The 27,604-nt window shown below is 43.0% G+C and overlaps 1 protein-coding gene across 5 annotated transcripts in view; it reads right to left on the bottom strand.

The window, feature by feature from the left end:
• Positions 1-27,604, bottom strand: part of LOC106552508 (caM kinase-like vesicle-associated protein) — a 40,275-nt gene that overhangs the window by 4,311 nt on the left and 8,360 nt on the right. For 4 of the 5 annotated variants that reach the window (XM_087710726.1, XM_087710725.1, XM_087710723.1 and 1 more), the window contains exons 2-8: positions 12,067-12,162; positions 9,758-9,889; positions 4,194-4,268; positions 2,809-2,947; positions 2,495-2,615; positions 2,074-2,149; positions 334-470 (exon numbers count right to left, since the gene is read on the bottom strand). In XM_087710726.1, coding sequence (XP_087566852.1) covers positions 334-470; positions 2,074-2,149; positions 2,495-2,615; positions 2,809-2,947; positions 4,194-4,268; positions 9,758-9,889; positions 12,067-12,161 — 775 coding nt within the window. In that variant the 5' untranslated portion in view covers position 12,162. Of the gene's footprint in view, positions 1-333; positions 471-2,073; positions 2,150-2,494; positions 2,616-2,808; positions 2,948-4,193; positions 4,269-9,757; positions 9,890-12,066; positions 12,163-15,652; positions 15,955-27,604 lie in introns of those variants that run through there. The other variant, XM_087710727.1, reaches the window with a different exon arrangement.

Genomic DNA, 27,604 nt, shown 5'->3' with positions numbered 1-27,604 from the left:
ATTCTTAGGACTAGATTTTTGGATCCACGTTGCAGGAAATGAAGAGGAACCATAGTAAGAAAGTAGAACAGATTAATGCGTGGAGAGTTGCAGTTTTGAATATTCTGTTTTCAGACAGGAAACTAGAATAGCGAATAGGCAGGGTTGCAAATCTCCCTCACTCTGCTTTTGCTTTTTTAAAATCGGCAAGCATTTTCCTTTTCAAAACGGCACCTCCAACTTGAAGGGAAGGATTGTATTTATGGGTGTCTCTCTTCCTCTTGGCCTGGTGTGGTATGGAAGAGCAATTCCATGTCTTTGGGAGAGAAGCTAATGAGACTGGATAATGCTTACCAGCGACGGAGATATCATCCCAATATGGAGAGTCAAAATCGTACTCCCCAGCCAGAATTTTGCGGAAGATTCGGCGGTTGTGACTGTCGCTATTTTCATCATCTGTGTCATCATAGAATGGGGGGTTCCCAGACAATCTGTGTTGGTAAGGGAGGAAAGAAGAATTCAGAAAAACTACAAAGTCGTTTTCTTATATAGCGTTTATGCTTATATAGTCAAATACACTGGTCAACTTCTTGTGATTGTTCAATTTATATTAACTTGTCCCAACATGACTCTTAGGCTTCACACCTGAGTTTGGCAGTAAATCAAAGGGCTCCAGTCCCTTAATGTTAATTCAGGTCTAAGCTAGGTTTGGCAGAAGACACAGTTTGGCTAGTTTAGAATCTTATTACAGGCAGGAATGAAGCCTGAAACACAACTCTTGGAATCCTATTACAGTGCAAAAAACTCAGAGATTTCTGTGTTGCTATGTTCTGGAATTTAAATACTGAACTTTTCCTCTAATCCTTCTAAAATGAATATCAGGAAGGGGAAGCGATATGAACGAAATCCTTCTCCCAATCCCTCCAAAGTATACATGGGAGAGGGCTGCTTGGTTGCTGAAGTGGCTGAAAAATGTTTGCACAACAGCCCGCTCTAGCCTGGGACCTGCTCGCTCACACCTCACTCCTTGGAATGATGTGCTTCAAATGTGGTCGATTAGGAGGGCTATTGTGTCCACCTAGCATAGCATATCTAGGCTACAAAAATCCTGGTAATCATTAGATGGCAGCAAAGAATTCATGTTTTCCATATCACTTCTATTTAGCAGCTGTTTGCCTAGATTGGATAGTCGTAGCAAAGCAACTGCAAAGAGATGGAGCTATCCTTTCTCTGTACATTTTGTCCTGCAAGCGCATGTTCTCTCTCTCTCTCTCTCTCTCTCCCTCTCTCCCCTTCCCCCCTCCTCTCTCCCTTCCTCCTTCTCTCTCTCCCCCCTCTCTCTCCTCCTCTCTCTCTCTCCCCCTCTCTCTTTCTCCCTCCCTTTCTCTCCCCCCTCTCTCTCTCCTCCTCTCTCTCTCTCTCCCCCCTCTTTCCCCTTCCCCCTCCTCTCTCTTTCTCTCTCTTTCTCCCTCCCTCTCTCCCCCTCTCTCTCCTCCTCTCTCTCTCCTCCTCTCTCTCTCTCCTCCTCTCTCTCCCCCCTCTCTCCTCCTCTCTTTCTCCATTTCTCCCCCCCCTCTCTCTCCTCTCTCTCCCCCCTCTCTCCCCTTCTCCCCTCTCTCTTTCTCTTTCTCCCTTCCTCCCTCTCTCTCCTCCTCTCTCCTCCTCTCTCTCTTTCTCTCCTCCTCTCTCTCTCTCTCTCCTCTCTCTCTTTCTCCCTTCCTCCCTTTCTCTCCCCACTCTCTCCTCCTCCTCTCTCTCCCCCCCTCTCTCTCCTCCTCTCTCTTTCTCCCTTCCTCCCTTTCTCTCCCCTCCTCTCTCTCTCTCTCTCTCTCCTCCTCTCTTTCTCCCTTCCTCCCTTTCTCTCCCCCCCTCTCTCCTCTCTCTCTCCCCCCTCTCTCTCTCCTCCTCTCTCTCTCCTCCTCTCTCTTTCTCCCTTCCTCCCTTTCTCTCCCCCCTCTCTCTCCTCCTCCTCTCTCTCTCTCTCTCTCCCCCTCTCTCCTCCTCTCTCTCTCTCTCTCTCCTCCTCCTCTCTCTCTTTCTCCCTTCCTCCCTCTCTCTCCCCCTCTCACATACACACACACTAATGGAACTCACAGAATAAACATGATAACTCCGACAGCCCAGCAGTCTACAGGACGTCCATAGCGTTGCCGAGCAACCACTTCAGGAGCTGGGAGGGCAGACAAATGGATCAAAGACAACTATAGAAAATGTGTGCAAGATATATCCCGCGCAGCAAGAGATAGATGCTACGTTTGCTATTTTTACATTTCCCAGGAGAACTCTGTCGATACACAAAAAGCAGAAATTTAAGAGCAGAGCTTTTCTGTCTTATGGAGACGGCAACTCCACTTGTTGAATCTTTGCCTCTGCAGTTCTTTTTTTTTGTTCTTTTTCAGGACAGTTTGCAACTGGACGGGGCTCCTAGTTTTCAGCCCAGTTATTGCAATGTAGCAGAGAGAAAGTATCCCATGTTCTGAGATATTTCTTCTTCTGTCCGAAGGCAAGTACGTACCTAAGTATTCAGGGGTCCCACATGGGTCTGTGATGGCACCATTCTCAAAGCGTGAGAGATAGAAATCCCGCAGAACCACTTTTGAGCGGTTATTCTGGTTGTAGTACATAAGATTCTCCAGCTAAAAAAAAAAGAGCTCCAAATTAGCACTCTTCCTTGCACTCCCCTTCACAACAGGGACCCCCCCCCCCAATTCATGAAAATATGAGCCCCTGTCTTCCAATGCTAAAAACACAGCTATCCCACATAAAACCACTAGAGGGGGGTAGTTGCTCTGAAAAATTCGGTGTTAGCATTCCGTGCTGTTCCTTTACCTTTAGATTGCGGTGAACAATGTGCAGATTATGTAAATAAGCTAATGCCTCCAGCACTTGCCGCACAACATTGCTGGCATCCTTTTCTGTGTAGTAGCCCTGGTCTAGGATCCAGTCAAAAACATCGCCGCCAGTAGCCCTGTAGGGAATACCACAGACAGCTTGACAAGTGGAAATGAGTAGATCCCAGATGGCCATTCAGTGGCACACAAAAAAAAAATACAGGAAAGGCTCATCCTTTGCTACCATCTACTGGTCCTCTGGACACCTGCAGCAAAGCTGTAGTATGCTTCAGCAATAGGCAAAGGCATAGCACATACCATGCCAGGGTAGAGCCTGACATATGCAAAGTCTCTCTCTCTTCAGAATGCTAAACAGGAGCAATCTGAAGGCGGGATGAATCACACTTGGACTGGGCTATTCATCCACTAAGCCAAAGCTTGCTTAACTATCATCTACTATAAAAAAAAATACTTGGCTGCATTTACATAAACCATAAAGCATGTTTACAAACCACATTTCTTTGGTTCAGTTTATCCATCGTGCTAAAGTTATTATTTCCTGTTGCATTAAAAACTATGATTTGGTGACAATAGCAATAGCAACTAAACTTATATACCGCTTCGAAGTGCTTTACTGCCCTCTCTAAGCGGTTTACAGGGTCAGCCTATTGCCCCCCAACAATCTGGGTCCTCGTTTTACCCACCTCTGAAGGATGGAAAGAACCCTTGAACCCTTGGTGAGATTTGAACTGCCAAATTGCAGGCAGCCGGCAGTCAAATCTCTGGTGTCTTTGGGCCAATAACGTCTCTCCTGATTAAATAGGATTATTGTGATGGGGAAAAAAATGAGGGTATATGAAAACTGCATATGTTATTTTGATTTCCTTGGAAAGGTATAAATACAATAAAGCTGGTGTTTCAGCCTGGGGTGGTCGTGGAAAAGAATGTATCTTCAATACATAAATATTAAATGTTCTGTATTCCTTTTGCATATCTTGTTATCATCTATCTATCTTTATCTATCTATGTATCAGTTCTGCAGTTCGGCTGTTCAAATCTCACCGGCTCAGGGTTGACTCAGCCTTCCATCCTTCCGAGGTGGGTAAAATGAGGACCCGGATTGTTGTTGGGGGCAATATGCTGACTCTGTAAACCGCTTAGAGAGGGCTGAAAGCCCTATGAAGCGGTATATAAGTCTAACTGCTATTGCTATTGCTATGTATGTATGTATGTATGTATGTATGTATGTATGTATGTATGTATCTATATCTATCTATCTATCATCTATCTATCTATCTATCTATCTATCTATCTATCTATCTATCTATCTATCTATCTATCTATCTATCTATCTATCTATCATCTCTTCCCAGTCAAACTTACAGTTCTTGGATAATGTAGAATTCCTTCCTCGTTTCAAATGTGTCAATCAGTTGTAAGATATTGGGGTGATTGACCCTGGAAGAAAAATGCAGAGAGACCTCAGTTTTTCCCCCCCTTCCCAGTCATAATTATTCTGCCTGTCATCAGCTTACCTGTCCTGTGATATTCTCCCTCCGTCTCCTCCCCTGCTGAGATCTTTCTTGCGTTGCCTGTTTCCCTACGGCCTGGCTCTGTTGTTTGCCCCCCAGAGTTCATTTCTACAGAGACCCAAGTCAGCAGAAATCTCAACCCGCCCCAGGGCTAGCTCAATAATTCATACCTGGCCTTTAAAACAGTAAAGAAACTTAAAACAATTCTTGTGATGCCAGCAGGTCGGGAAATAAAAGGTGCAATTTTTAAAAAGAAAAAAAAAGAAAAAGCAGCATTAGCTACAATGAATGATGGGGACAGAGAAGGGAATGTTAATTCTTTCTCTGAGGATGTGAACCTCGTTCTTCCTTGTCATTGCTTTACTTTTTCCTTGCTTACGTAACAGCTCTTGGATTCGAAGCACTCGAGATGAATTTAAAGCAAAAAATTGACCTGTTTTTTTTTAAACCACTGGAAATACTACCTTTTTAACATTCTGAAAACAAGTTAAAAGTAGACACACACCCTCCCCATCTGAGGACATTTATCTTCAGCATGTGGTTTGTGATTTTATTGAAGGTTGTTTTTTGCTGTTGCGTGCTGCCCAATATTTTTGCAATTGGAGGAGAATATTGGCATTGTTAAGGAATGGAATCTAAGGTGGTATTCAGCTGGTTCGCCCGAACTGGTAGTGGAAATCGTGGGTGGGCCTACCCACTCACCCCAGCTCTATGCTGTCCTATTTAGGCATGATTTCAACCCGCGCACATGCGTGCAGGGTGCACGCACGATCAAAGCGCATGTGCGTAAGGCCGAGAGCAAGCATGGATGGGTGCACTCACATTTGTGAACCAGTAGGGAAAGTAAGTGACTACTATCATGGAATGGAGTGGAATGGAGAATTTTGCTGTAATTATGCTTCAGTTGTTTATGTGCTATTTAAAAAGAACAGAACAGGAATATTTCCCAAATAATTTGGCAGCTAGTAACCTTGCTATTGTTAAGACTATCATTAAAATGTCTTAAACCTGTTGGCATTATTTAAGAAAAACAAAGAAAGAAAAACGAAGAAGCCTTCAGAGTAATTATCTTAACTGTTCTAGCACAGGACTCTTCTGGACGGAGAGAACGGATATTGTTCCTGGAATCTACTGGAGCTCCTCTTCCAGTTTAGGAGTGACAACCCTGAGTAATCCTGACACCGTTTTAGCCTTTGCTTTCCACATCTTCCCTAGTTCCTCCTTCAGGCCCTGGTACTTCTCCAGCTTTCATGCTCCTTCCTGATGCCTACAAAGATTCTCAATCATCCAGGCAGAGGTGGGTTCCTACCATTTCACACCTATTCGGCAGAACCGGTTCGTCAAATCTACCGAACCGGTTAGAAGAGGTTCCACCAGTGGACCCGGAAAGCAGGCCACACCTACAGAAGAGGTTCCAAACATTTTTGAAACCCACCACTGGTCCTTGGATAGGATTATTCTACACTATCATGCTCATATTTATAAAACTCAGTGCCTCTGTGAAAGGTAAGGATGACTACTGCGTTTGTGGCGCAATCAGAACATTGCGCGTGTTGAAGTTGTTTTAACGCAAACCAACGATGCCTTTTAAAAAACAAGTTTACATCATATTCTTATGCGTGCCAGTGCTGTGTGTGAGGTAATTTAAGGTGGTTCTGACAAGTGTCGTCGGCATCTTCATATCCAGTCCCATGGGTGGCAAGCCACTCCCATCCGGTCACATGGGCAGCAAGCCACTCCCACAAAGGAAGCCACACCCACAGAGTAGGTTGGAACAATTTTTGAAACCCACCACTGCATTCAGGTCATGGTTGCCTCAAAGGTTTTGCTTCCCCCACCCCCACCCCAAAAGGCAACGGTATTGTCTTAATTTTTTCCTGTGAAAAGATGAGAAGCAAAACATTTTCAAAGGAAAAAACCCAAGCAAGTCCAGTTGGGGGGTGGGTAGCCCCTTTAGGAGTCCTCCTTAAAGTTGCCATCACTTGGCACTGCTACATTAGTCACAAATGCTGTCTTCCGGTCCTCGTCTATTACAGATAGCCCTCGACTTACAACTATAACTGAACCCAAAATTTCTGTTGATAAGCGAGACAATTATTAAGTGGGTTTTTGCCCCATTTTGCGACCTTCCTTGCCACAATTGTTAAGTGAATCACTGCAGTTGATGAATTGGTAACCCGGTTGTTAAGTGAATCTGGCTTCCCCATCGACTTTGCTCATCAGAAGGTTGCCAAAGGTGATCACGTGACTTTGGGGGCACAGCAACGGTTGTAAGTATGAGTAATTTGCCAAGTGTCTGAATTTCGATTACATGATCATGGGGATGCTTCAAAGATCATAAATGTGAAAAATGGTCATAAGTCACTTTTTTCAGTGCCGTTTGTAACTTTTAACAGTCACTAAATGAACTGTTGTAAGTCGGAGACTGCCTATACAATAGCAATAGCAGTTAGACTTATATATCGCTTCATAGGGCTTTCAGCCCTCTCTAAGCGGTTTACAGAGTCAGCATATCGCCCCCACAGTCTGGGTCTTCATTTTACCCACCTCGGAAGGATGGAAGGCTGAGTCAACCCTGAGCCGGTGAGATTTGAACAGCCGAACTGCTGATAGCAGTCAGCTGAAGTGGCCTGCAGTACTGCACTCTAACCACTGCGCCACCTCGGCTCTCAATGATGTGTGGTTTGATTGGCCAGTACCTGCCTGTCTGAATCTGGAAATCACACAGGAGCCTAGCCCTGTTATTCTCCATGATCTTCGGTGGAATCTCCTATCGGGCTTGGGAGGGTCTAGCCCAAGGGGTATCAAATGCGATTTCATTGAAGGCCGCATCAAGGTTGTGTTTGACGTTGGGCGGCCGGGGTGGGTGTGGCCAGCTCAACATCACTCATGTCAGGGGCGCCTTTGGTGGCCCGAGTGCTGCCAGCGAAAACGGGCTCCCAAGCTCCATTTTTGGTTACAACGGCCTCCTGTAACCCTCTGCCAGCGAAAATGGAGCTTGGGAGGACCACCCTGTTGAGTTCTGTTTTCACTGGCACTGTGGGCCAGTCCTTCGCCATTTCCAGGGTGGCCCTGTGAGCCAGATCTAAGCACCCTGCGGGCCAGATCCGGCTCCCTGGCCTTGAGTTTGTCACCCCTGGTCTAGCCCATACACTGTGCAGATGTTCCTGTTATACAATGCCAGCTACTTGGTTCTGCTGTTCAGTATATGCTGTTCCTGCCATTGTGCATTGGATTGAAATCTCTCTGCACTGTCTGCACCTTGTCTGCTGCCTTGTGTGGTAGAACCCTGCTTCGGGGGATCTATTGGTTGCAGGGAAACATACATAACTGGGAAACAGGTAGGTTTAATTGTTACTCTACTGCTGCAAATATATATTGAGCGTTGATAGGCAGGGAGCCTCCTCCAGAGGTGGGTTCCTACTGGTTTGGACCGATGTGGCCAAACCAGTAATAACTTGGTGGCCTGGGTTGCTGGAACAGGCAGTGACCCATGCCTGCCACGCCCCTGAACCAGTTCTCCCACGAGGGCGCCATCTTGTTTTTTGGTGCTGCGCATGCGCAGAACAATTTTCAGAGGAATAATTTATATTTTTTCCCATTTTTTAAGGTTTTGCACATGCACAGACTTTTTTATTTGCAAATGCACACGCACGTGAATTGCGCATCTGGCGTGCAAGTTAAGCGAGCATGCAAAATTTTTGAGGCACCAAACCAGCAGTAATGCTGGCAGAAACCCACCCCTGGCCTCCTCCCCTCCCTCCTTGTGCAAGTTTCTCCAGATCAGGTTCTTTTAACATTTTGCTAGCCAGAGATTTGCTGTAGTGGTCCCAGGATAGGATCTTAAGCTGAATCAGGCTCAGTGACTCTCTAGAACGGTGTTTCTCAACGTTGGTGACTTTAAGCCCTGTGGACTTCAACTCCCAGAATCCCCTAGCCAGCATGCTGGCTGGGGGATTCTGGGAGTTGAAGTCCACAGGGCTTAAAGTCACCAACGTTGAGAAACACTGCTCTAGAAGATTCCCTTGGAACATCAGTTTACATCAGTTTGGTGCAGTGGACAAAACGTAGCATGTAAATGAGTAAAGGTACACAGTAGTCCTTTGTCCTATGTCACTAAATAATCTGAAAAGAGAAGCCATTCTGCCATCCCCTACTGGCCAGCACTGACCCACTTTCCAGTGGAAAAGATCAGCATTGCAATGCTTCCAAGGAAGGCTGGGCATGGATGCTTTAGCAGTTATCTACAGCCAGCTGATCAGAGGATTCTCATGCAATTCTGCCTGATCTAAAGTTTGGCTACCTTGCACGGCTCTTATCTGTTCGTATGTTGATCATGTTTTCCCCATAGACGCAGTTCTCATTAAGAGAATATTTTTCACTCTTCAAAAATAGTGAGGGGGGAAAGCTGTAGTGAACAATTTCCTATCTAGTGGTACAGTTGTTAAAGGGCACAGAAGCCTGCCAGGAAAACAAAGAAGCAGATGGCTCCTTAATACCTCAGCATGTTTGCTGCGGTCTGTTGTTTTAATTTTCCCCAATATTTTGGTCTCTCTCTGTTCCCTTTCTCATTACTCCAGTGCGCTCAAGTTCCTTCCCTGTACATCTGTTGTCATAACTGAACGTATAGGCTACAACTTAGCTAGAGTGTCCATTAACTCATTATAGACACCCTTTAGTTTAGATGCAAAAAATCTGGACAACCCCCGGATCAGGGGTGTCAAACTCCGTGACCTGACAAATGCGCGCACGACAAAACCGCGCCGACAAAACCGCGGCGAGAAAACCGCAATGTCATAAACGCGCCGACAACAACACGCCAACAACAACGCGCCCACAAAAGCGCGATTTAAGTTAAGGTAAGGGTTAGGGTTAGGGTTAGGGTTAGGGTTATTAGGTTGTTATTAATTGTTTGCTGAAGGCGCGCTTTTGTCAGCGTGCTGTTGTCGGCGCACTTCTGTGCGCATTTGTTGGTGCAATTTTGACCTCGCGGTTTTCTCGGTGCGGTTTCGGTGACGCGCTTTTGTCCCGCGTGTATTTGTCGGTGAACTGTCAAACTCATGCCATCATGACGGTGTCACGTGACATATCGGGACTTTTGCCCCCCCTCACTAAACCGGACTTGGGCGTGGCCAGCATGTGACACATCAGGCCCACGGGCCTGGAGCTTGATAGCCCTGCCCTAGATGATAACAAAGCATCGCCATCTAGTGGCCATCTGGATATATGCATCCCAGATGTGGCATATCTAATTCTAATCCATTTGGTAGTTGTTACAAAAAAAATGGGGTATCTTTATTTAGACTGATACAGATGGTGGCTCTTACTGAAATTCCTTTTGCTACACAAGGATACAGAAGGGTAACATCCGTTCTTGCACATGCGTGCGCACACATATACACACCAGGAACCTACATTTTTAGGATGAAGATTTCATTCTTGGCTGCTCTTCGCACTTTGCGTCCATCTTTCTTGAGAAATTTCTTGCAGATGTACAGCCTGTCTGTTTGTCGTTCACGGGCCACACAGATCTCACAGAATTCCTTCCTGTGGAATAGCAATCAGAAAGAACCCTGTTTGTTTGTTTTTTAATGGCTAGCAATGTTATGTTTTCAAAAATCAAATATTGTTACATGGTATAGAGCCTAAATGGAAAGAGATGTCTACTCCCTGTTGTTTATAAAGTATCAAGTAATTAAAACCGTTTTAGCTATCACAATTAATAGACAATGAGAAACTATATTTTACATGCACTCTGGTTAGGATCAAAGAAAGGAAAACAGACTGGAGAGATTTCAAAGCCAAATATGATCACCATTTTTCAGCCTTGCCTGCCTCATGTTGTGGAAATATGATGTCTGTGTGAAAGGCAGAAGAGTGTACAGTGTTTTACCTCCTTGTAGTGGAGAAAAGAAAATATAAATAGAATGAATAAGTAAGGCAAGACACCATGGCAAACTTGAAACATCTAGAATTCCCTTGTGTGTTTGGGGTAAGATAAAAGTGATTGATTTTATTTCCAAGTTTGATTTGCATTTTGGGAAGCCTTGCATAAACAGTTTTTTTTTAAGCCATTGAATAAATTTATTCAGCAAGGACATAAAACAGAATCACCTGTAAAGAAAAGTGGACTTCCTGACTTTCAGCCTTATCACTGGCATTTATCTAATTGCTGACTGGAGTAAGAACTTCAGCTCAGTTTAACAGAGGTTGAGTGACCTCACGAAAATCCTAGCACGGAATGGGATTCTTGCTTATGCTCTTAAAGCTGTAAGGTATCCTATATGGAAAATATTGGACTGCAGTTGTAATTTTTAGCTATAAGTAGTTCTTGACTGATAGCCATAATGGAACCGAGAACTGTCACACCACAAAGTTAAATCCATCTAAACAGGCACAGGACTAAAAATACTACATGGTCAATGATACAAATAATACAGAAATACCACAGAGGCTCCACTAGCTAGTAACAACCATATTATCTGGAAACTGAACCAGATCTAAAGGGCTTTTTGGCCCTTAAAGTTATTCCAGAGGGTGTGGGCCACAATAGAGAACATAGAGGAATTGTTCCATTGGAATAGTTTTCTCATCCTTTTAACTCTTATTAACATGATTATTAGTTTTGGTGATCTGACATTAGCAATATTGTTGTATGCATAAATACTATCTCTCTGTATTCATTAAGCGGCTTAATCTTTATGTTAAAAAAGTTTGAAATTGAGTTGTGTTATATTATAAATACCATATGGCCTAGAAGACTGTCGGTTTGGCAGTCAGAACGGGAAGTCATCTACTAGCTATTGCTCATCCTTCTCAGTAGACAGTAATGCAGTTGCAATCAGATAAGCTATTTCACAGGACCTATGTTGCTGTTCCTTCCTCCTGCTGCTCGTAGCAAATTGGCTAACCAGGTACAGGCTGAGCTGAATCTCCGTATCCACTGAGCGTCATAGACAGCATTTCACGAACCCCATCGCAAAGAGCAAGGCGAGCAAAGAGAGGGGGGCTATTAATCCACAGTGGAAAAGAGGTCGTAGATCCACAACCAGGAGATACAAGACTCAGAACCTTGAATGTACCGGTAGCAGCAGAGAAAGTAATGTACCTGTTCTGTAATTTGAAATCCATGTGCTTATTTCATAATAGGCTGACTTTGAGAAGATACCACAGTGTGTTGGATGTGGCACAGTGGTGGGATTCAGACAGTTTGCACCTATTCGGGAGAACCGGTTGGTAACTTTTTCAGTAGTTCAGAGAACCAATTGTTGGAAGAAATCTCCTTTAGTTTATTTCCCACTTTACAGGGCTAATCCTGTAAGGAAGGCAGGAAGGAAAGATTCTGGTGTTGTTTCTAGCCTAATCTTTATTGACCTGCTTACAGAAACTGCCTCTCCGGTTAACCCTTATTACATTGTAACAGGTAAGGCGAAGCGCCCATTGACCTGAGTGACCTTGAGTTGGCCACGCCCAAACAGTCACATGACCACAGAGCCCAACCTACCCAGATAGTCATTAGGGCAGAGAACCGGTTGTTAAAGTATTTGAATCCCACCACTGATGTAGCAGTGTTATTGCAGGGGATCTAATAGCTGGAGAAGAAAGGGAGAGGCTTCCTTAATGATGCACCTGTCAAATCATTAGGACTCTGGTTGAAAATCCATTGCTTTCTAAGGTGGCCCTCAGGATTTCAGCAAATAGTTTCAGGCGGGGTCCCTACTTACGCTCGTAGCAGCTGTCCAATCTCATACTTGTCGGTGATGTCAGAAAGGCTGTTGTAATTCTTTTCATCCCGCAGTCCGATGCAGCCAAACGGCATCCTGGGGGTGAGGGAGACATAAGGACTGACAATCAGTCTCGGTGTAACTTTTCTGATCCTGTTTATCCTGAGTTCTCTACAGGTTGTAAGTCAGAGATGGAGATTGGCTTTTGCCGTAGAACCTCAAGCAGTCATCTTTAAAAGGAGATACTCAAGCAAGTGGTAGCTTAGCCATGCAGTTTTTAGTACAGGCTTGATTGCTAGATTCCAAGCACAAATCGGAAGGATTGGCATGTTTTGTTCTGAACCAACAGCTTCATTTTTCTCTTTGCTGAATACCTCCCAACTTTTATCACCAAATCCCCTGTCTCTATCCTCTCATGGAAGCTTCATGTGTACTCCAAACTAGCTCTTCCTAGGAGGCATTGCCCTTCAGTGGAAAGAGGAGATAAGGTTATGTCATAGTTTGAAAGTGTCTACGCATTTATGACCCTTTGTTTCTGTCAGAATTCCCTTCGCGCTTCATTAGCATGACCTTCATACTTCACACATAGCGAATGAGAAATCTTCTAGAGCTGAGAATTAAGCCTTAAGTTGTGCCTCTCTCTCCACCCACAGGGGAACACACTTTCAACATATTGTCCAATTCTCTAGAAGTCCTCCATTTTTCCTGTGGCCAAAGAGATAATAAAAGATCTTAGGTCAAGGAAGAAAGCAGGATAGTGTGTTTACTTATTTATTCCATTTTATGCCACTCATCTCCCATATAAGGTGGAACCTATACTATGACCTGAGGTCACATTGATTTCATGTGTAGAAAACTGTTCATATCCAAGTTTATTAAGTATCTCAGTTTACAGAAGGCCAAGTGCACTTCAATTTTTGTTGAATAGGTTAAACTTCAATTCATTCAATGAAATCATGACTGATGTGTGTCCTAATGACTTTGATGGGATTTAAATATGTTTCCCCAACCTGCTGCCCTCCAGATATGTTGGACGACAACGTTTACAATCTTTCTTTGGCATTCTTCATTTGCATCCATATGAACAACTGCTAATGATTGCTGGTTGCTAGAGGCATCTGATATTTTTTGCAAATGAACTTCTGCATATACAAACAGTCCTCCTTTTGTACAGAATGAGTTCCCAAAAGGGGAAGAATAAAGCTTTGCAATATTTGAAAGATTAAAGGAAGTATAATGATGTGGATTTTTAGACAATATTCTATTTTGATTCATAATGTCACAGGCTATCTTTGCAGTTTTTCACCTCCTTCATAATCCTGTCAGGCAGTTCCAAAAACTCCAACTGATTCTAAGACTTGGCATATAAGTATGTGTGTGTTGCGTCACATCAAAGTCCAAATCTATTTTAGGGCTAACAGTAGGCTATAGCATCATCTAGCTATTATGATGTTCCTTCCTTTCATTTATTGAGTGCAGCTATGCCTGATCTGTCTCCAAAGATCTCAAGGTGGCATTCAGAGTCTGTATGCAATATATGAGATTGCAACTGGCTCAGAAACCTAGTCATTTCAAATGTTAAAAGTTAGTCTCTAGTTCAGTGATGGGCAACCTTTTTGGCGTGGTGTGTCAAAAATCGGCCAAAAATTGAGCATAACTCGCATTGTGTGTCACTTCGACAAAAACATAAGACTCTCTGTGCCGGCCTGACTGGAGAGAGGCGCGCACTGTTCCCGCGCTCCTCTCCTGCGGGTCCTCCCTCGCCACGCTGATGACGTGTGTGCGCACGGCACGCACGCCTTACCAGCAGCCCCTGCGCTCAGAAAGGGGCGGCAGCGATACAGTAAGTGAGTGTGGGCGTGGGAGATCACACGTCCCGCCCCCCCCTTCCTCCAGCACAGATTCTTTCATCCTCGGCGGCTGTGCAGGAGCCGAGGATGAATCGCATGAAATCCTGTGCGTGTCACCCCAAATGGCTACGCGTGTCAGCACTGACACGCGTGTCATAGGTTCGCCATCACTGCTCTAGTTCCTAGTTTTTTTTTATTCCTAAATTTTGCTCCGAATTATCACACATTATACCACATGGTGCCAATGTAATGCTTCTGATGGAAATATGCATCTTGAGAGGTAAAGACATTGTAATAAGTTTGTCTTGGTCAAGCAGAGTCCAGAGTGTAATGTGTAGCATGTTTCAAGGTAAATGGTGAGTAACTATGAGTCCTTTTAAGAAAACTAGGTCAGACATAGCAAGAACATCTGTTCTGTATTCCAGGGCTACCTTGTGGGAAAAGAGGAGGATGTGGAAAGCATTATATATTCCCTGTATCCTGTGTAATGGCTGTGCACGAGCTTTCTGTTGTTTGTCAAATGATTGCTGGGATAATACCCTGCAAAAAGAAGAAAATGGATGGTGTATGACTAGCTCTGATTTGCACAGGCATGACCTAGCGGTTACAGTGTTGGGATGGACTAGAGCAGGAGTCCCCAACCCCAGGTCCATGGACTGGTACAGGTCTCTGGCGTATTGGAAACCGGGTCGCATAAGCGTTGGGCAAATGCACAAAGCTACATTTGTGCAAGCGAAGGGCATGTGTACGAAACCATCCCCTCCCCCCTGCCACTGCCACTGTCGGTCTGCAGAGTCAATCAAATCATTCAAAATCGGTGTTTTTCCAGGAGAAAATAAAAAGCAGGAAATGAAGATGTTGTGTCTCTGGTAATTGGGAGGTGGGGATGTGTGTTGGCTGCTTAACTGCAACTATGGTTAACGATTAATCGCCATGTATTTATGGTAGTTAAGCATGTGTCAGTTTGTCCTGCAAATGTAGTCTCTGTTAGGTAAAGATCTGAGAACTACTATAGAAATTAACTTAAATGTGTTAGTGTGAAATCTGCTGTAATAGTGCTAGTGGGGCCCTTTGAAAGGCATTTCCTCAGTATCATGATGCTCTATGACGCTCATGTGAAATGTCCAGTGTCTTTTCAACTCAAGGGATAATCAAACTACCCATTCTCCAAATCTAGCTCCACAATGCATTCTAGATATCTCGGCACCCCAAGAGGCATCATTAGATACAGATGCTCCTTCTTGTTCAAACAGCAATAGCAAGCTTGATCCTCCTTGCACAAAGAAACATTGAGAACTGGGACCATATTCATGCAGCCAATTCTGGGTGACTCATCATCATGAATCTCAGCAACAGATCCATAGATTTCTGGCTCCACACTTAAAGAGCTACAGCTAATATCTGGAGGCAGCTGCATGGAGCCCAGAAGTAAAATATTGCAATTTTCTTTTATAGATGGTTTGGATTTGAATTTTCACTCAATTTCTCTTTGGCCTTCATTTGTTTCTGACTTTTAAAATCTATCCTTTTGACAGCCAACTTATCCAGTGCTTTATATTCATCTGTGCAAGAAAAAAAAAGTTGCAAGATGCAGTAACCTGGAATTAGGAAGATTTTTATCAGATATTTTTTAGAAGATGGTAGATCCTGGGCATATAGACCTCTGGAGTTTTTGCTCCATTTTCTTAAATAGACAACCTGGAAGGAAGGAAATTATTCAGTTTAATATCACTCACTTTGAGCAGGTCCTGTGGTCGAAGTCCCTAAAAAGTTCAAAATCTGTATGTTCCCGTGAGATAAAAACCTATTATATAAAGTAGAATTAACAGATGTCCATTATAGGGAATCCAGTGACTTAAATCCAGTGACTGAGGGAAGGAAAGGGGCTTAATAGAAAATCCCATTCTATGAGAATCTTCATTGCCGGTGTTAGATTTTGCCCACTCCCTGTTACTCTCCAAGGTCCCATCCATTGGCTGATGGCCTATGGTGTCATGGAATGTTTAAAAGCATTTTAACCAAGGAGGGAAAACAATTAGGTGGTTAGAGTGCAGCACTGCAGGCCACTTCAGCTGACTGCTATCTGCAGTTCGGCGGTTCAAATCTCACCGGCTCAAGGTTGACTCAGCCTTCCATCCTTCTGAGGTGGGTGAAATGAGGACCCAGACTGTGGGGGCGATATGCTGACTCTGTAAACCGCTTAGAGAGGGCTGAAAGCCCTTTGAAGCGGTATATAAGTCTAACTGCTATTGCTATTGCTAATTAGCAATTGAATGCTCACAAACACGAACATTTCTAAGTGGAAAGTAAAATGATAACGTTTATCCAGCAAAAACACCATGAAGAAGAAAAAAAAGAAAGAACTGCATGCAGAAAGACAGAGTTCAGATTGATAAATGACAAAAGAGCACGTCGAATAAGGAAGCTAAGATATAGGAACCCAAAGGACAGGTAATTCAGTAAAAAAGAAAAAAGAACTAGAAAAGGCAGTGATGGAGAAAAACTCACGGGGAAGACTTGCCAAAGAAAAAGATGCTGAGGGGAAAAAAATCAATAATCTTATTTTCACATACCTTTCATCAGTTCTTAGGTTACAGTGCCTGCGTTCATAATGATGATAACGATAACAAAACAAACCTAAGAAAACTACATTAGCATGATGTCTGACCCCAGCAAATAAAAATAAAATGATAAGAAGATGAACTACAAAATGGAAAGAGAGCAAAACCAAGAGTACAGCTTAGAGGAGATGGTTGAGGGCCAGGAAACTAAATGACAGAATGCAACAGAATGAGAAAGGGATGGCAATAAGGAAGCATGTTGGGGTGAAAAGAAAGAACTGGGCGAAATATTAAAGTTGGGGGAAGGCAAAGTCCAGGATGAGTAGTGGGATGAATATTAGGCTTGACGAGGGGTGTTAGATTTTAATGTAATATGATTGCACATGTATACTGTCTTCTCTTATTTTTTCTTTAAAACTAAGATATGTTAAGTATATTGATATGGAAGCATAAATACCATCAACATAGAAGGGAGTTTGCTCAGAAGCTGAAATACACCAATAAGAGGAAGAGTGGGAAACAGAGGAGAGAAGAAAGATAGGAAGAGAGGGATAGGAGAGAGGGTAAGGGGGGAAGATGAGGAGGATAAGGAGGAGTGGAATGTAGAGAGAGGAGAAGGAGAAAGGAAGGGGAAGTAGAGAAGAAAAGGATGATGGAGGGAAGAAAGGAGGTAGGAGAGAGGTAGAAGAAAGAGGTGTATGGAGAGCAGAAGAGCTAATAATGGGTTTTTATCTTTCTGGGCGTTGATGACAAGAGCAACTGATGTAATTACTACTTAACACAATAGGATATTGGCTATGTAATAGTATACATGTGATTATATGTTATGAAAGTGGAAAATAAAAAAAGTATATTTAAAAAAAAAGATGGCATCAATGTCATATTTGGTCACTCCCTGCTCAAGATATTAATGTATATCTGATATAGTAGTAGCTGGTTCAGTGGTGGGATTCAAATAATTTACCAACCAGTTCTCTGTCCTTATGACCAGGCGGGTAGGCGGGGCTTAGTGGTCATGTGACAGTGTGGGCGTGGCCAACTCAACATTACTCAGGTTGATGGGAACTTTGCCCTAGTTGTTACAATGTAATACGGGTTAACCGGAGAGGCAGTTTCTGTAAGCAGGGCAATAAAGATTAGGCTAGAAGCAACACCAGAATGTTTCCTTCCTGTCTTCCTTACAGGATTAGCCCTGTAAAGTGGAAAAGACCCCAAAGAAGATTTCGTCCAACAACCGGTTCTCTGAACATCTTAGAAAGTTAAGAACCGGTTCTCCCGAATAGGTGCGAACTGGCTGAATCCCACCACTGAGCTGGTTCATATATCAGCCCCACCAAAATCAGTCCAGAAGACCAAAAATAGTAAGGAAAAGCCAAAAGCATTTAAAATATTAAAAATGGCCTGAGAATTATGCACCGAAGGATCTCCTAATTCTCTTCTGGAAGGAGATTGCTAATAAGGAAGTGACCCAGGCCTCCCTCAGGATGGCATTCCAGAACCCGTAGCACGACAAAACCGCACTCGACTAAGCCGCGCCCGATTAAACCGCATCGCTGACGTCATCAACAGGGCGACAACAGCGAGCGCGGAGAAAGAAGGGCGCTTTAAATAGCGCTTTGAAAGCAAGCCGATTCAACTTAAGGTAAGGGTTAGGTTTAGGGTTAGCTTTAGGGTTAGGTTAAGGGTTAGGGTTAGGTTTAGGGTTAGGTTAAGGGTTAGGGTTAGGTTTAGGGTTAGGTTAAGGGTTAGGGTTAGGTTAAGGGTTAGGTTTAGGGTTAGGTTAAGGGTTAGGGTTAGGTTTAGGGTTAGGTTAAGGGTTAGGTTTAGGGTTAGGTTAAGGGTTAGGTTTAGGATTAGGGGGGTTAGGTTTAGGGGTTAATTTTAGGTTTAGTGTTTACAGCGTACTTCTGTCTCCGCGCTGTTGTCGCCCTGTTGATGACGTCAGCTATGCGGTTTCGTCGAGCGCGCTTTAGTCGAACGCGTTTTTGTGGTGGAACCTCCAGAACCTAAGTACACTCCCTGAGCAGATGTTCCAACAGAGCCTCTACTCACTGCCAATTATAGAAATGCAGCAATGCAAGAGCACTTGCATCTTACGGACTGAGAAAAGCTTGTGTACATATATGCAAGTCCTACGTTGACTGTTTTTTCTGTCTGTTAACTAAGAATAAGGGCTTTTCCCAACTCGCTGCACATGGGGCACTTTTAAGCAAGTTCATCACCAGTCAACTCATCCTGAATCCTGTAATGTTGACTCTAGCAGACAAGAACATCCTGAAAATTCAGAAAACATCACACAAGACATTGAACCCTAAGTCTAGGTTAATAAAAACACGAGTGCTATAAAGTATTTATAACAGAAAATATCAAAGAATAAACTATATTACTTCTTAATGTGATGATGTGCATTACACAATCATTACACAATCTCTTAAAGCAGTGGCTGGATTCCTACAACATGCTGAATTAAAATCACCCAACCCCACTTTTGCCCAGGGACCCCGTGTCTGGGTTGCAGGAAGCAAGAGAACCACTGGTGCCATCCATGGCAGCAAACAGCAAGAATGTTCTGTATCATTTGACTGCCATCTATGGCTCACTTGGATTTTTTCCAGCTCAGATAACGGAGTCCGTCTTTTGACCAAGTAGATAAATGGGGATGTGAATAGGGAGACAGCTATTAGCCTTCCCAGGTAGACCAGACAGAAAACTAAAACGGATGAGTGAATTCTACTTTATTTTAGAATCTTGCAAATCTGAAAGTACAAATCTCCCACCGTCTCCTTTACAACCTGAGTAATTAGGGAGGTCCCTTCTGTGCCTCTTTTTCTGCCCATTATGTAGTTGCAGGCTATGCTCTCTCTTAACTGACTGTTCCCTAGGCAGCATCTCTTCTCCCCCCACTTCCTTTCTCAAGGTCTTTCTCATATATCATTACATCATCTTCCTACAGCTTCACTTTATAACAGTAGGGAAGACTGAATGCAATCATGAACTGATTTGAACTACCTATAAGTCACTGGAAGGCAGTGCAGATTATGGCCAAAGCAGTACACACTTATTTTTATTTCTTTAATGTTTTAAAAGGGAAAAAAGAACTAAAGGTGAAGCAAAGAAGTACAGAAGAGAAGTAGAAGTAAAGAAGTACAAAATAAACAGGCAAGAAATTGGCAAGCATCATAAAATCGAATGTGTACTGAGTATACATTTTCAAAATAACATTTGTTATATGTATTTGGATATCTTCAAGCACAAATCATTATAAGTTAATATTAGGTGGTAACAACAGTAATTAGCAGAATATAAATTATAAGTCAAAATGAAAAATTGTCTTATGAGTTGGGGGGGGGAACCTTATCCTTTAAGTTAAGAGATGTGGATGTGGCACAAGTCTATGAGTAGACTGTAATCCAAAAACGATTACCAAATTAGATTAAAGTTTGTATATGGATTATTTTTCAGGAAGTATATTTTAAATAGCTTATTTATATTTAAAATGTAAATCATTCAGTAGAATGAAATGGAACTTAAAATACAATGAGGGAGACAAAGGTTTAAAAACCCAGTGCCTGAAATGATTATGGTATTGGGAAGAAACCAGAGGTGGGTTCCTACCAGTTCGCACCAGTTCAGTAGAACCGGTTTGTCAAATCTACCAAACTGGTTAGAAGAGGTTCCACCAGTGGACCCGGAAGCAGGCCACACCTACAGAAGAGGTTCCAAATTGTTTGAAACCCACCACTCACACACACACACACACTCACACACAGAGAGAAAGAGAAAGAAAGGAAGAAAGAAATAAAGAAAAGAAAGAAAGAAAAAGTGAGAGAGAGATTAAAGAAAAAAAGGAAAAAGGGACAGAGAGACAAAAGGAAGGAAAGAGAGAGAGAGAGAGAAAGAAAACACATGGCCGGCAAGCCACTCCCACCAGGTCACATGGCTGGCAAGCCACTCCCACAAAGGAGGCCACTCCCACAATAGGTTCGAAAATTTTTTGAAACCCACCACTGGAAGAAACCATACCAACAAAAAGTTGAAAGGAAAGTAAAGAAGGTGAAGACTGAAAAGAGACTTAGTATGGCTTGAAAGCTGGGGCAAAAAGGGGACCACGGAATCCAGAGGCCTCCACAGATCAGAAAATAGGCGTAGGAGAGAAAACCGCATGGAAAATTAAAGCAGCTTAGGTAAAAGATAAAGGTTCCCCTCACACATACGTGCTAGTCGTTCCCAACTCTAAGGGGTGGTGCTCATCTCTGTTTCAAAGCCGAAGAGCCAGCACTGTCTGAAGACGTCTCCGTGGCCATGTGGCTGGCATGACTAAACACCAAAGGTGCATGGAGCGCTGTTACCTTCCCACCAAAGGTGGTTCCTATTTTTTCTACTTGCATTTTTAATGTGCTTTCAAACTGCTAGGTTGACAGAAACTGGGACAAGTAATGGGAGCTCACTCCTTTACGCAATGCTAGTGATTGGAACCACCAAACTGCCAACCTTTGTGATCAAGAAGCTCAGCGTCTTAGCCACTGAGCCACTGCATCCCTGCTAAAGCAACTCATAGCAGACCAATTTTGTCTGCTTGTAAACATAGCTCCCAATTCCGGCAAATTCAATTGCTGTTCAAGACTCAAAAATAATCCAAGCCCCTTTTTGTTTTAGAGCTGTCCTTGGCTGTTGTTTTTCAGCCCTAATCAGTCATTTCTTCTCCAGCATTTCTTCTATGGCAATGAGCAGACTATAGTTAATCAATGCCTACATTATAAAATGTTTAGGATTTGGGTAGAAAGTGATTTATTTGGTGGTAGTTTTCTCAATATGTTTTTGAAGCAAAAGCTTTCAATTTCAGCAGAATTGCAGCAATACATTATTGTAGGCTGCACATGCCACATCATTAATTTTACAACCTGGGAGTAGTATATAAACAGCTTAGAGCTATGCTTGCAATCAGCATGTTGACAGGAAGAAAGAAGAAGTAACCACACACAATAATCAAGCTATAAAATAAACAGTTTGGGGTAAAGTTAAAGAAGAGAAACTTGGGTTTTTAATAAAAATTAATCAGATTCCGTCTGGTTGTTTTACAGCTCTAAATTTGACCAAATTCCATATTGCTTTCCAAGTAAAATTGTCGAGGCTATATAGTTCTTCAAGAAAATAAATTTCATTGAATGCATTGGGATTTGTTTTGGGGAAGGCTTGTGTTGGAGGATCGCATTGTAAGTATGACAAAATCAATAGGGTAGCTTTATCTGGTTTCACCTCTTTGTGTGTAAAGCAAAGTTACCTTAAGATTACAATGAAAAGTTCTGCCAAAATCAATCCATTCACAAAAATGACTGCAGTATTGGATTACTGGATATTGGATTGCATCTTTCCGCTTGGAAAGGGAAATCGATTCAGTTGCCACATCCCCATCTTTTATACCTAGAACCAGTGCCTGAGTGTTTTGCTCTGCATAACAACAGCTCATAGTTAGCACATTGCCAAGAGCTCTACTGTGCCTTTAATTTACCCCTCTCTACAATATTTATCTTTTTCCAATTTGGAATTGTTAAGAGGGGTTTTGTGCCTGTGTGCCTTTGAATCATTGCTGACTCTTGCCCAGATTAGTCCCTGCAGTTTTCTTGGCAATGTTTTGGAAGTGATTTGCCTTTGCTTTCTTCTCAGGGCTGAGAGAGAATGACTGGCTCAAGGTTTTGTGTGTAATGTAGGAGTAGAACTCAGGGTGGTCTCCCAATTTTTATCCCTGTGCCGTATCCACTACACAAAACTGGCTTTTTCAATCTGTTATCTGCACTACAAAATATATGCTAGAAAATAAGGTCACATTTTATTGGCAACCATTCCGAATGTACTTCAGCAACTGCCTTTTTACAAATTAAAGACATCCAGCTTTGTACAGAGCAAAATCCTTTACATATCTCTTTAGAATCCCCACTGGGTTTAGTGGATTTATTCTTAGATGAATGCGTAGATACAGGAGAGAAGAATCTGAGGCTCTTTAGATATCGTTCCAGCTTCTCCAGCCATCATGATCTAGGAAAATGGAAGCTGGAATCATCTTATTTTAGAGAGCTGCTGGCTGCTCTAACTCTGATATATAGAGTATTGAACTTTTAATGATCCCGAGCAAGAAATAAAACTCTTGATTTTTGCCTTTCACACTAATAAAATTTAAAAGCATTTTTTTTTTACAAGAACAAGTAATAAGGACTATTCCCAATAAACAGATGTGATTTCAAGTCCCTGTAACCAACAGCAATTGAGTTCACCTTCTGGAATTCTTTATCTGTATCTAAAAGCAAAGGGTTGACTAAGATGGTTCTTCGCTAACCAGGGGAAAGTATGCAAAATCATTTCTATTGCTTCTTGAGAATCAGAGTGAAAATGAGATTCTTCTGCCAGTGTTAGGCTGTTGAAATATCCTAATTAGTTGTAGATGCTGCCTTCTGCTTTTGCAATACAGATTCTTGTGGTTTATCGCTTTGTTGTTCTTTTTCACGAATTTTTGCCAAGTTATTAATAATACATATGACACAAGCTCTCTGAAAGGCCTTGATTGGCAGAAAATGTAGGAGAGATACCACATAAAATAGAATGAAATGGAAATAAAATTGACCTGGCATTGAAATTTGGTATGGTATCTTATTTTTCTAGGCAAGTTACGCTACCCAACAAAAGTCAAAACAAAAACAAAATAAATTTAAAAGAGAAAATCTTGGAATGGATGCAAATTTCCCTCTCTTGTTAACTCCATATCAACAGAACCTCTGCCCTCATACCAACTGTTCTCGTAGATTTTCACGGGTGTAGGTATGCTGGTATTGTTATATTCGGGTCTTTTCCCATGTAAGATTGAGATTGTCTTGGCAACGTTTCGGCGAGGTCTCACTCGCCATCCTCAGGCTGGTGTTTTCGGCTTCGTGCTTGTGCGAGTAAGGCGTGGTCGGAGCTGTTGTCTTTCTATAAATCTTGCTGGGGGTGTGTGGAGTCCTGGCTTTGTTGCTGTAAGTGGGTTGATTGGCTGTGTAGTTGCATCCTGATTGGTAGATTGAGTTGATGTTTGTAGATTGGTCGGCTGTTTTGTACCATCCTGTGTGGCTGAGGTGCTGGTTGTGTGTCCGTTGTTCTTTTGTGTTGTAATGACCTGGGTGGTGGGTGGGGTTTGTTTGTTGACTAGGGCTGGTTTCCAGATGTCTGATAGGTGGGAGGTATCGTCACATTTATTCATGTTATGGGGGTGTTTCTCTATTTCGATGGCTTCCATAATTATTCTCCTGTTGAAGTGTTCTGTTTTGGAGATTAATTTGATTCTTTCAAATTGAAATTCATGTCATGTTGTTTTAAGATGCTGGAAAAGGGAGGAAGCTTTTTTTTTTCCTGACTGCATTCTTGTGTTCTGCGATGTGTGCATTTATTCTCCTATTAGTTTGTCCAATGTATGTGGCAAGACAGATTTTGCATGGTATTTCGTAGAGTCCTTGGTTTTCTAGCTGGATCTTGTCTTTGGGGTTTCTTAAGATGTTGGCTATTTTTTGGTCAGTGCTGAAGGCTGCCTTGATATTGTGCTTGTGGAGAATTTTGCTGATTTTATCTGTGGTGCCTTTGATATAAGGGAGGAGGGCGATGCCATTGTCCTGCTCTGTGTCTCGATTCTTGGGGGGGAGTCTCCTTTTGGATTAGGTTGGTAATTGTTTTTCTTTGGAATCCGTTGGAGATTAATACATTTGTGAGAGTGTGTAATTCAGTTTTCAGGTGGTCTTTGTCGGCTAGGCATTTGGTTCTGGAGATGAGGGTCTTGGCTACAGAGTTGATCTGTGCAGGGTGGTGATGGGATTGTGCGTTTAAGTAGCAGTTGGTGTGTGTTTTTTTCCGGTAGATGGTGTGTCCTAGGGAGCCATTGGGTTTTTTGTAGATTAGGACATCCAGAAAGGGAAGTTGGTTGTTTGCTTCTATTTCCATATTTTGTATTTTGGGGTATAGGCTGTTAAGATGTGTGAGGAAGTTGTCCAGTTTTTCTTTCCCGTGTGGCCAAATCACAAAAGTGTCATCAACATATCTAAGCCAGAGTTTGGGTTTGTGTTCAGATTTATCTAAGGCGTTAGTTTCAAAATGTTCCATGTATAGGTTTGCGGGGTGATCCCATGGGTGCTCCTTCTATCTGTTTGTATCTTTGTCCATTATGGATGAAGTATGTGTTGGTTAGGCAGTGGTTGGTCAGGTCCAGTATGTGTTTAGAGGGGTTGTGTTTGTATTCCCCCCCTTCCCAGTTTTATGTGAGCCGCCCTGAGTCCCCTCAGGGAAAAGGGCGGCCTACAAATTCTAATAAAACTACAAAAAAAACTACAAAACTTCTGGATAGCTGTCAAGGCTTCTTTTATAGGCACTTGGGTGAAGAGGGATATGAAATCGATATGACCTACTCGTGAGCTTCGATGTCATATCCCTCTTCACCCAAGGGCCTATAAAAGAAGCCTTGACAGCTATCCAGAACAAACACAACCCCACTAAACACAAGACAATCTCAATCTTACATGGGAAAAGACCCGAATACAACAAGGCCAGCATATATATATGAATTATCTTCTTCTCTTTTTCCTTTAATGACAAAAAAAAGAGCAACATTCTCTCTCTAGCTTTCCCTAGAGATTCTAAAGAAGAAGCACGCTATGATGATACTTCATACTAATAATAACAACTGAGTGAGAAGGCAGAAGTGGAGATGAAAAAAAGACGAGGATAGCTGCCCTCTGTAAAGAATGGAAAGCCACAAGCAGTTTATTAAGTAGAGAAGGTCTCTAGAACGTAATGCATCTCCAATGTTCAAATGCCACTGAGAGGCAGAGTAGGGAGGTTGCCTTAGATGACATCTCTGCATCCTCCTATGACAGTAAATTTTCACCTGTTCATTTCTAAAGGAGATGAAAGAAAACCCTTTCAATGTCCAGTGCTGACATGTCTCAGGCAACCAGAAAAAGTTTGAGGAAAACAAGGAGAATTTGGCCAGAATTCAGGAGGTATTTCACTGTGAACTTTAAGGGGCACCCAGTATTTTCACTGCATTCCACTATGGGAAACCTCAGAAACATGGAACAGAAATCCAGAGACTTAGAAATTAAGGACTAGGGATGGCTTAAAAGATTACACTGAGATTAGGAACATTTGACCACTGCCTTCATTCTGCTAGAAATCTGGCACAGTGTTCTCTTACTGCTTTCTGGTGGAAACCCATTTCTATCTGAACTATTTATGTCCATCTTTAGAAGAAAACTGGTTTCAGTTGTTCCAGAGCCACAATGATAGAGCAGTATTATTCTTATATGTAAAAATACGTGGAATCCCGTGGAATCCACAAGGAGATGCCATCATACTGCCAGACAGTTGGCTCATGGTTGCTGTGGTACTACCCCGTTTGTGGTTCCTCTGGATGAAAAAATCTGCCCTGGTAGGTTAGGTATGTAGAGGACAAGCAACTTTTGTCACTTTACAAGCAAGATAAGCCAGAGAGAAGCTTTCATGACTTGAAAGAACCTGAAAACAAGATGCCAGGATTGGATTTGGGGAATAATGTTGGCAAAAGATCAGGGCAGTGAGGAGATCAAAGTGGCTTTTGGTGTAAAGATCCACATCAGACCAGGACGCCAGGGATGTAATCTGTGAGCGCAGCTACCTTTTTAGATGCACACAAAATATCCCATAGTAGCTGGGATAGATTCCATTGCCAAATTGGTAGTCTGGCCTTCTGATACCTTGCCCCAACGCAACAGTTCTTCAGCCTGGTCTGGGGAGGCCTCCCTCTGCCATTGGTCTCAACTTATAGTTTTCCAACCTGTTGCTGACAGAGAACGCCTGGGGAAAGTTCTAACCCTGTTATTGGTGTTTTAACCCCCAAGAAAGCTGGGAGTTTCCATGGCAACCTAGCAACTCGCTAGCAACACTGTCAGGTAACTTAATGGGCCATAATGCATGGGGAGCCAGCTCAGCTACACCCTGCAACACAAACATACCCTGACAGAGATAGTGCAGGAAATACACACAAGAACACAACAATGTGACCGTAAGCCCTTGGGAGCTCTACATCAAGCCACTTCTGTTGTCATCTGGTTGAGTTAATGAGGAGCCTGTGTGACACAGTCAAAGGACTCATATCCAGGGCTATTGGCCTGTGCACAGTTGTGCCCCACATATTGTGCAAGATGTATCTGAATAATCCTCACCTACCAGGCAAGATGTATACCAGAGGTGGTATTCAGCAGGTTCTGACCAGTTTTGAAGAACCGGTAGCGGAAATTTTGAGTAGTTCAGAGCAGTGTTTTTCAACCTTGGCCACTTGAAGATGTCTGGACTTCAACGCCCAGAATTCCCCAGCCAGCATTCGCTGGCTGGGGAATTCTGGGAGTTGAAGTCCAGACATCTTCATGTGGCCAAGGTTGAGAAACACTGGTTCAGAGAACCGGTAAATACCACTTCTGACTGGCCTCACCCCCATCTATTCTCTGCCTCCCGAGTCCCAACCGATTGGGAGGGAATGGGGATTTTGCAGCATCCTTCCCTTGCCACACCCACCAAGGTACGCCCACCAAGCCAAGCCATGTCCACCAAGCCACGCCCAGAGAACTGGTAGTCAAAATTTTTTGAATCCCACCACTGATGTACACACACCATCAAATTGTGCCTGGTAGTTCAAGCACCTCTTGGCAAGTAGGCCACCATCCTCATTTTGCAGAATCACAAATGATGCACTGCAGATGGAGTGGCTCATACTCAAAAGGTACACCCAGAACCCTCACAGTTTGCTACGTTTTGGAAATTCTCCAGAAAGACCGTTATTTGTCCAGTTTATAGTATTTGGACGCAACCTCTGTCAGACTCTTGAGTGGTTTGCCATTTTAAAAAAAAAGAAACATTGTAAAGCGATACTAAAACCTGACAAAACATATAGCAAATAGGTCTAGTGGCCCTAGCCTCACTAAAATATAACCACCAGAGACAATCGAGGGCAGTCACCATCACTGCCAACAAAGGATGATCTTCACCAGCCTCTTACATGAAAACAATGCTGAACATGCCCGAGCACCAGGGGTGGGTTTCTCGCCCCGTTCCAACCGGTTCAGTTGGAACGGGGCCGGC

Source organism: Thamnophis sirtalis, unplaced genomic scaffold, assembly GCF_051295495.1.
Source record: "Thamnophis sirtalis isolate CommonGarterSnake01/CBP01778 unplaced genomic scaffold, rThaSir2_p1.2 scaffold_3, whole genome shotgun sequence".
NCBI lineage: Eukaryota > Metazoa > Chordata > Lepidosauria > Squamata > Natricidae > Thamnophis > Thamnophis sirtalis.
This window is presented reverse-complemented; position numbering and strand designations above follow the sequence as displayed.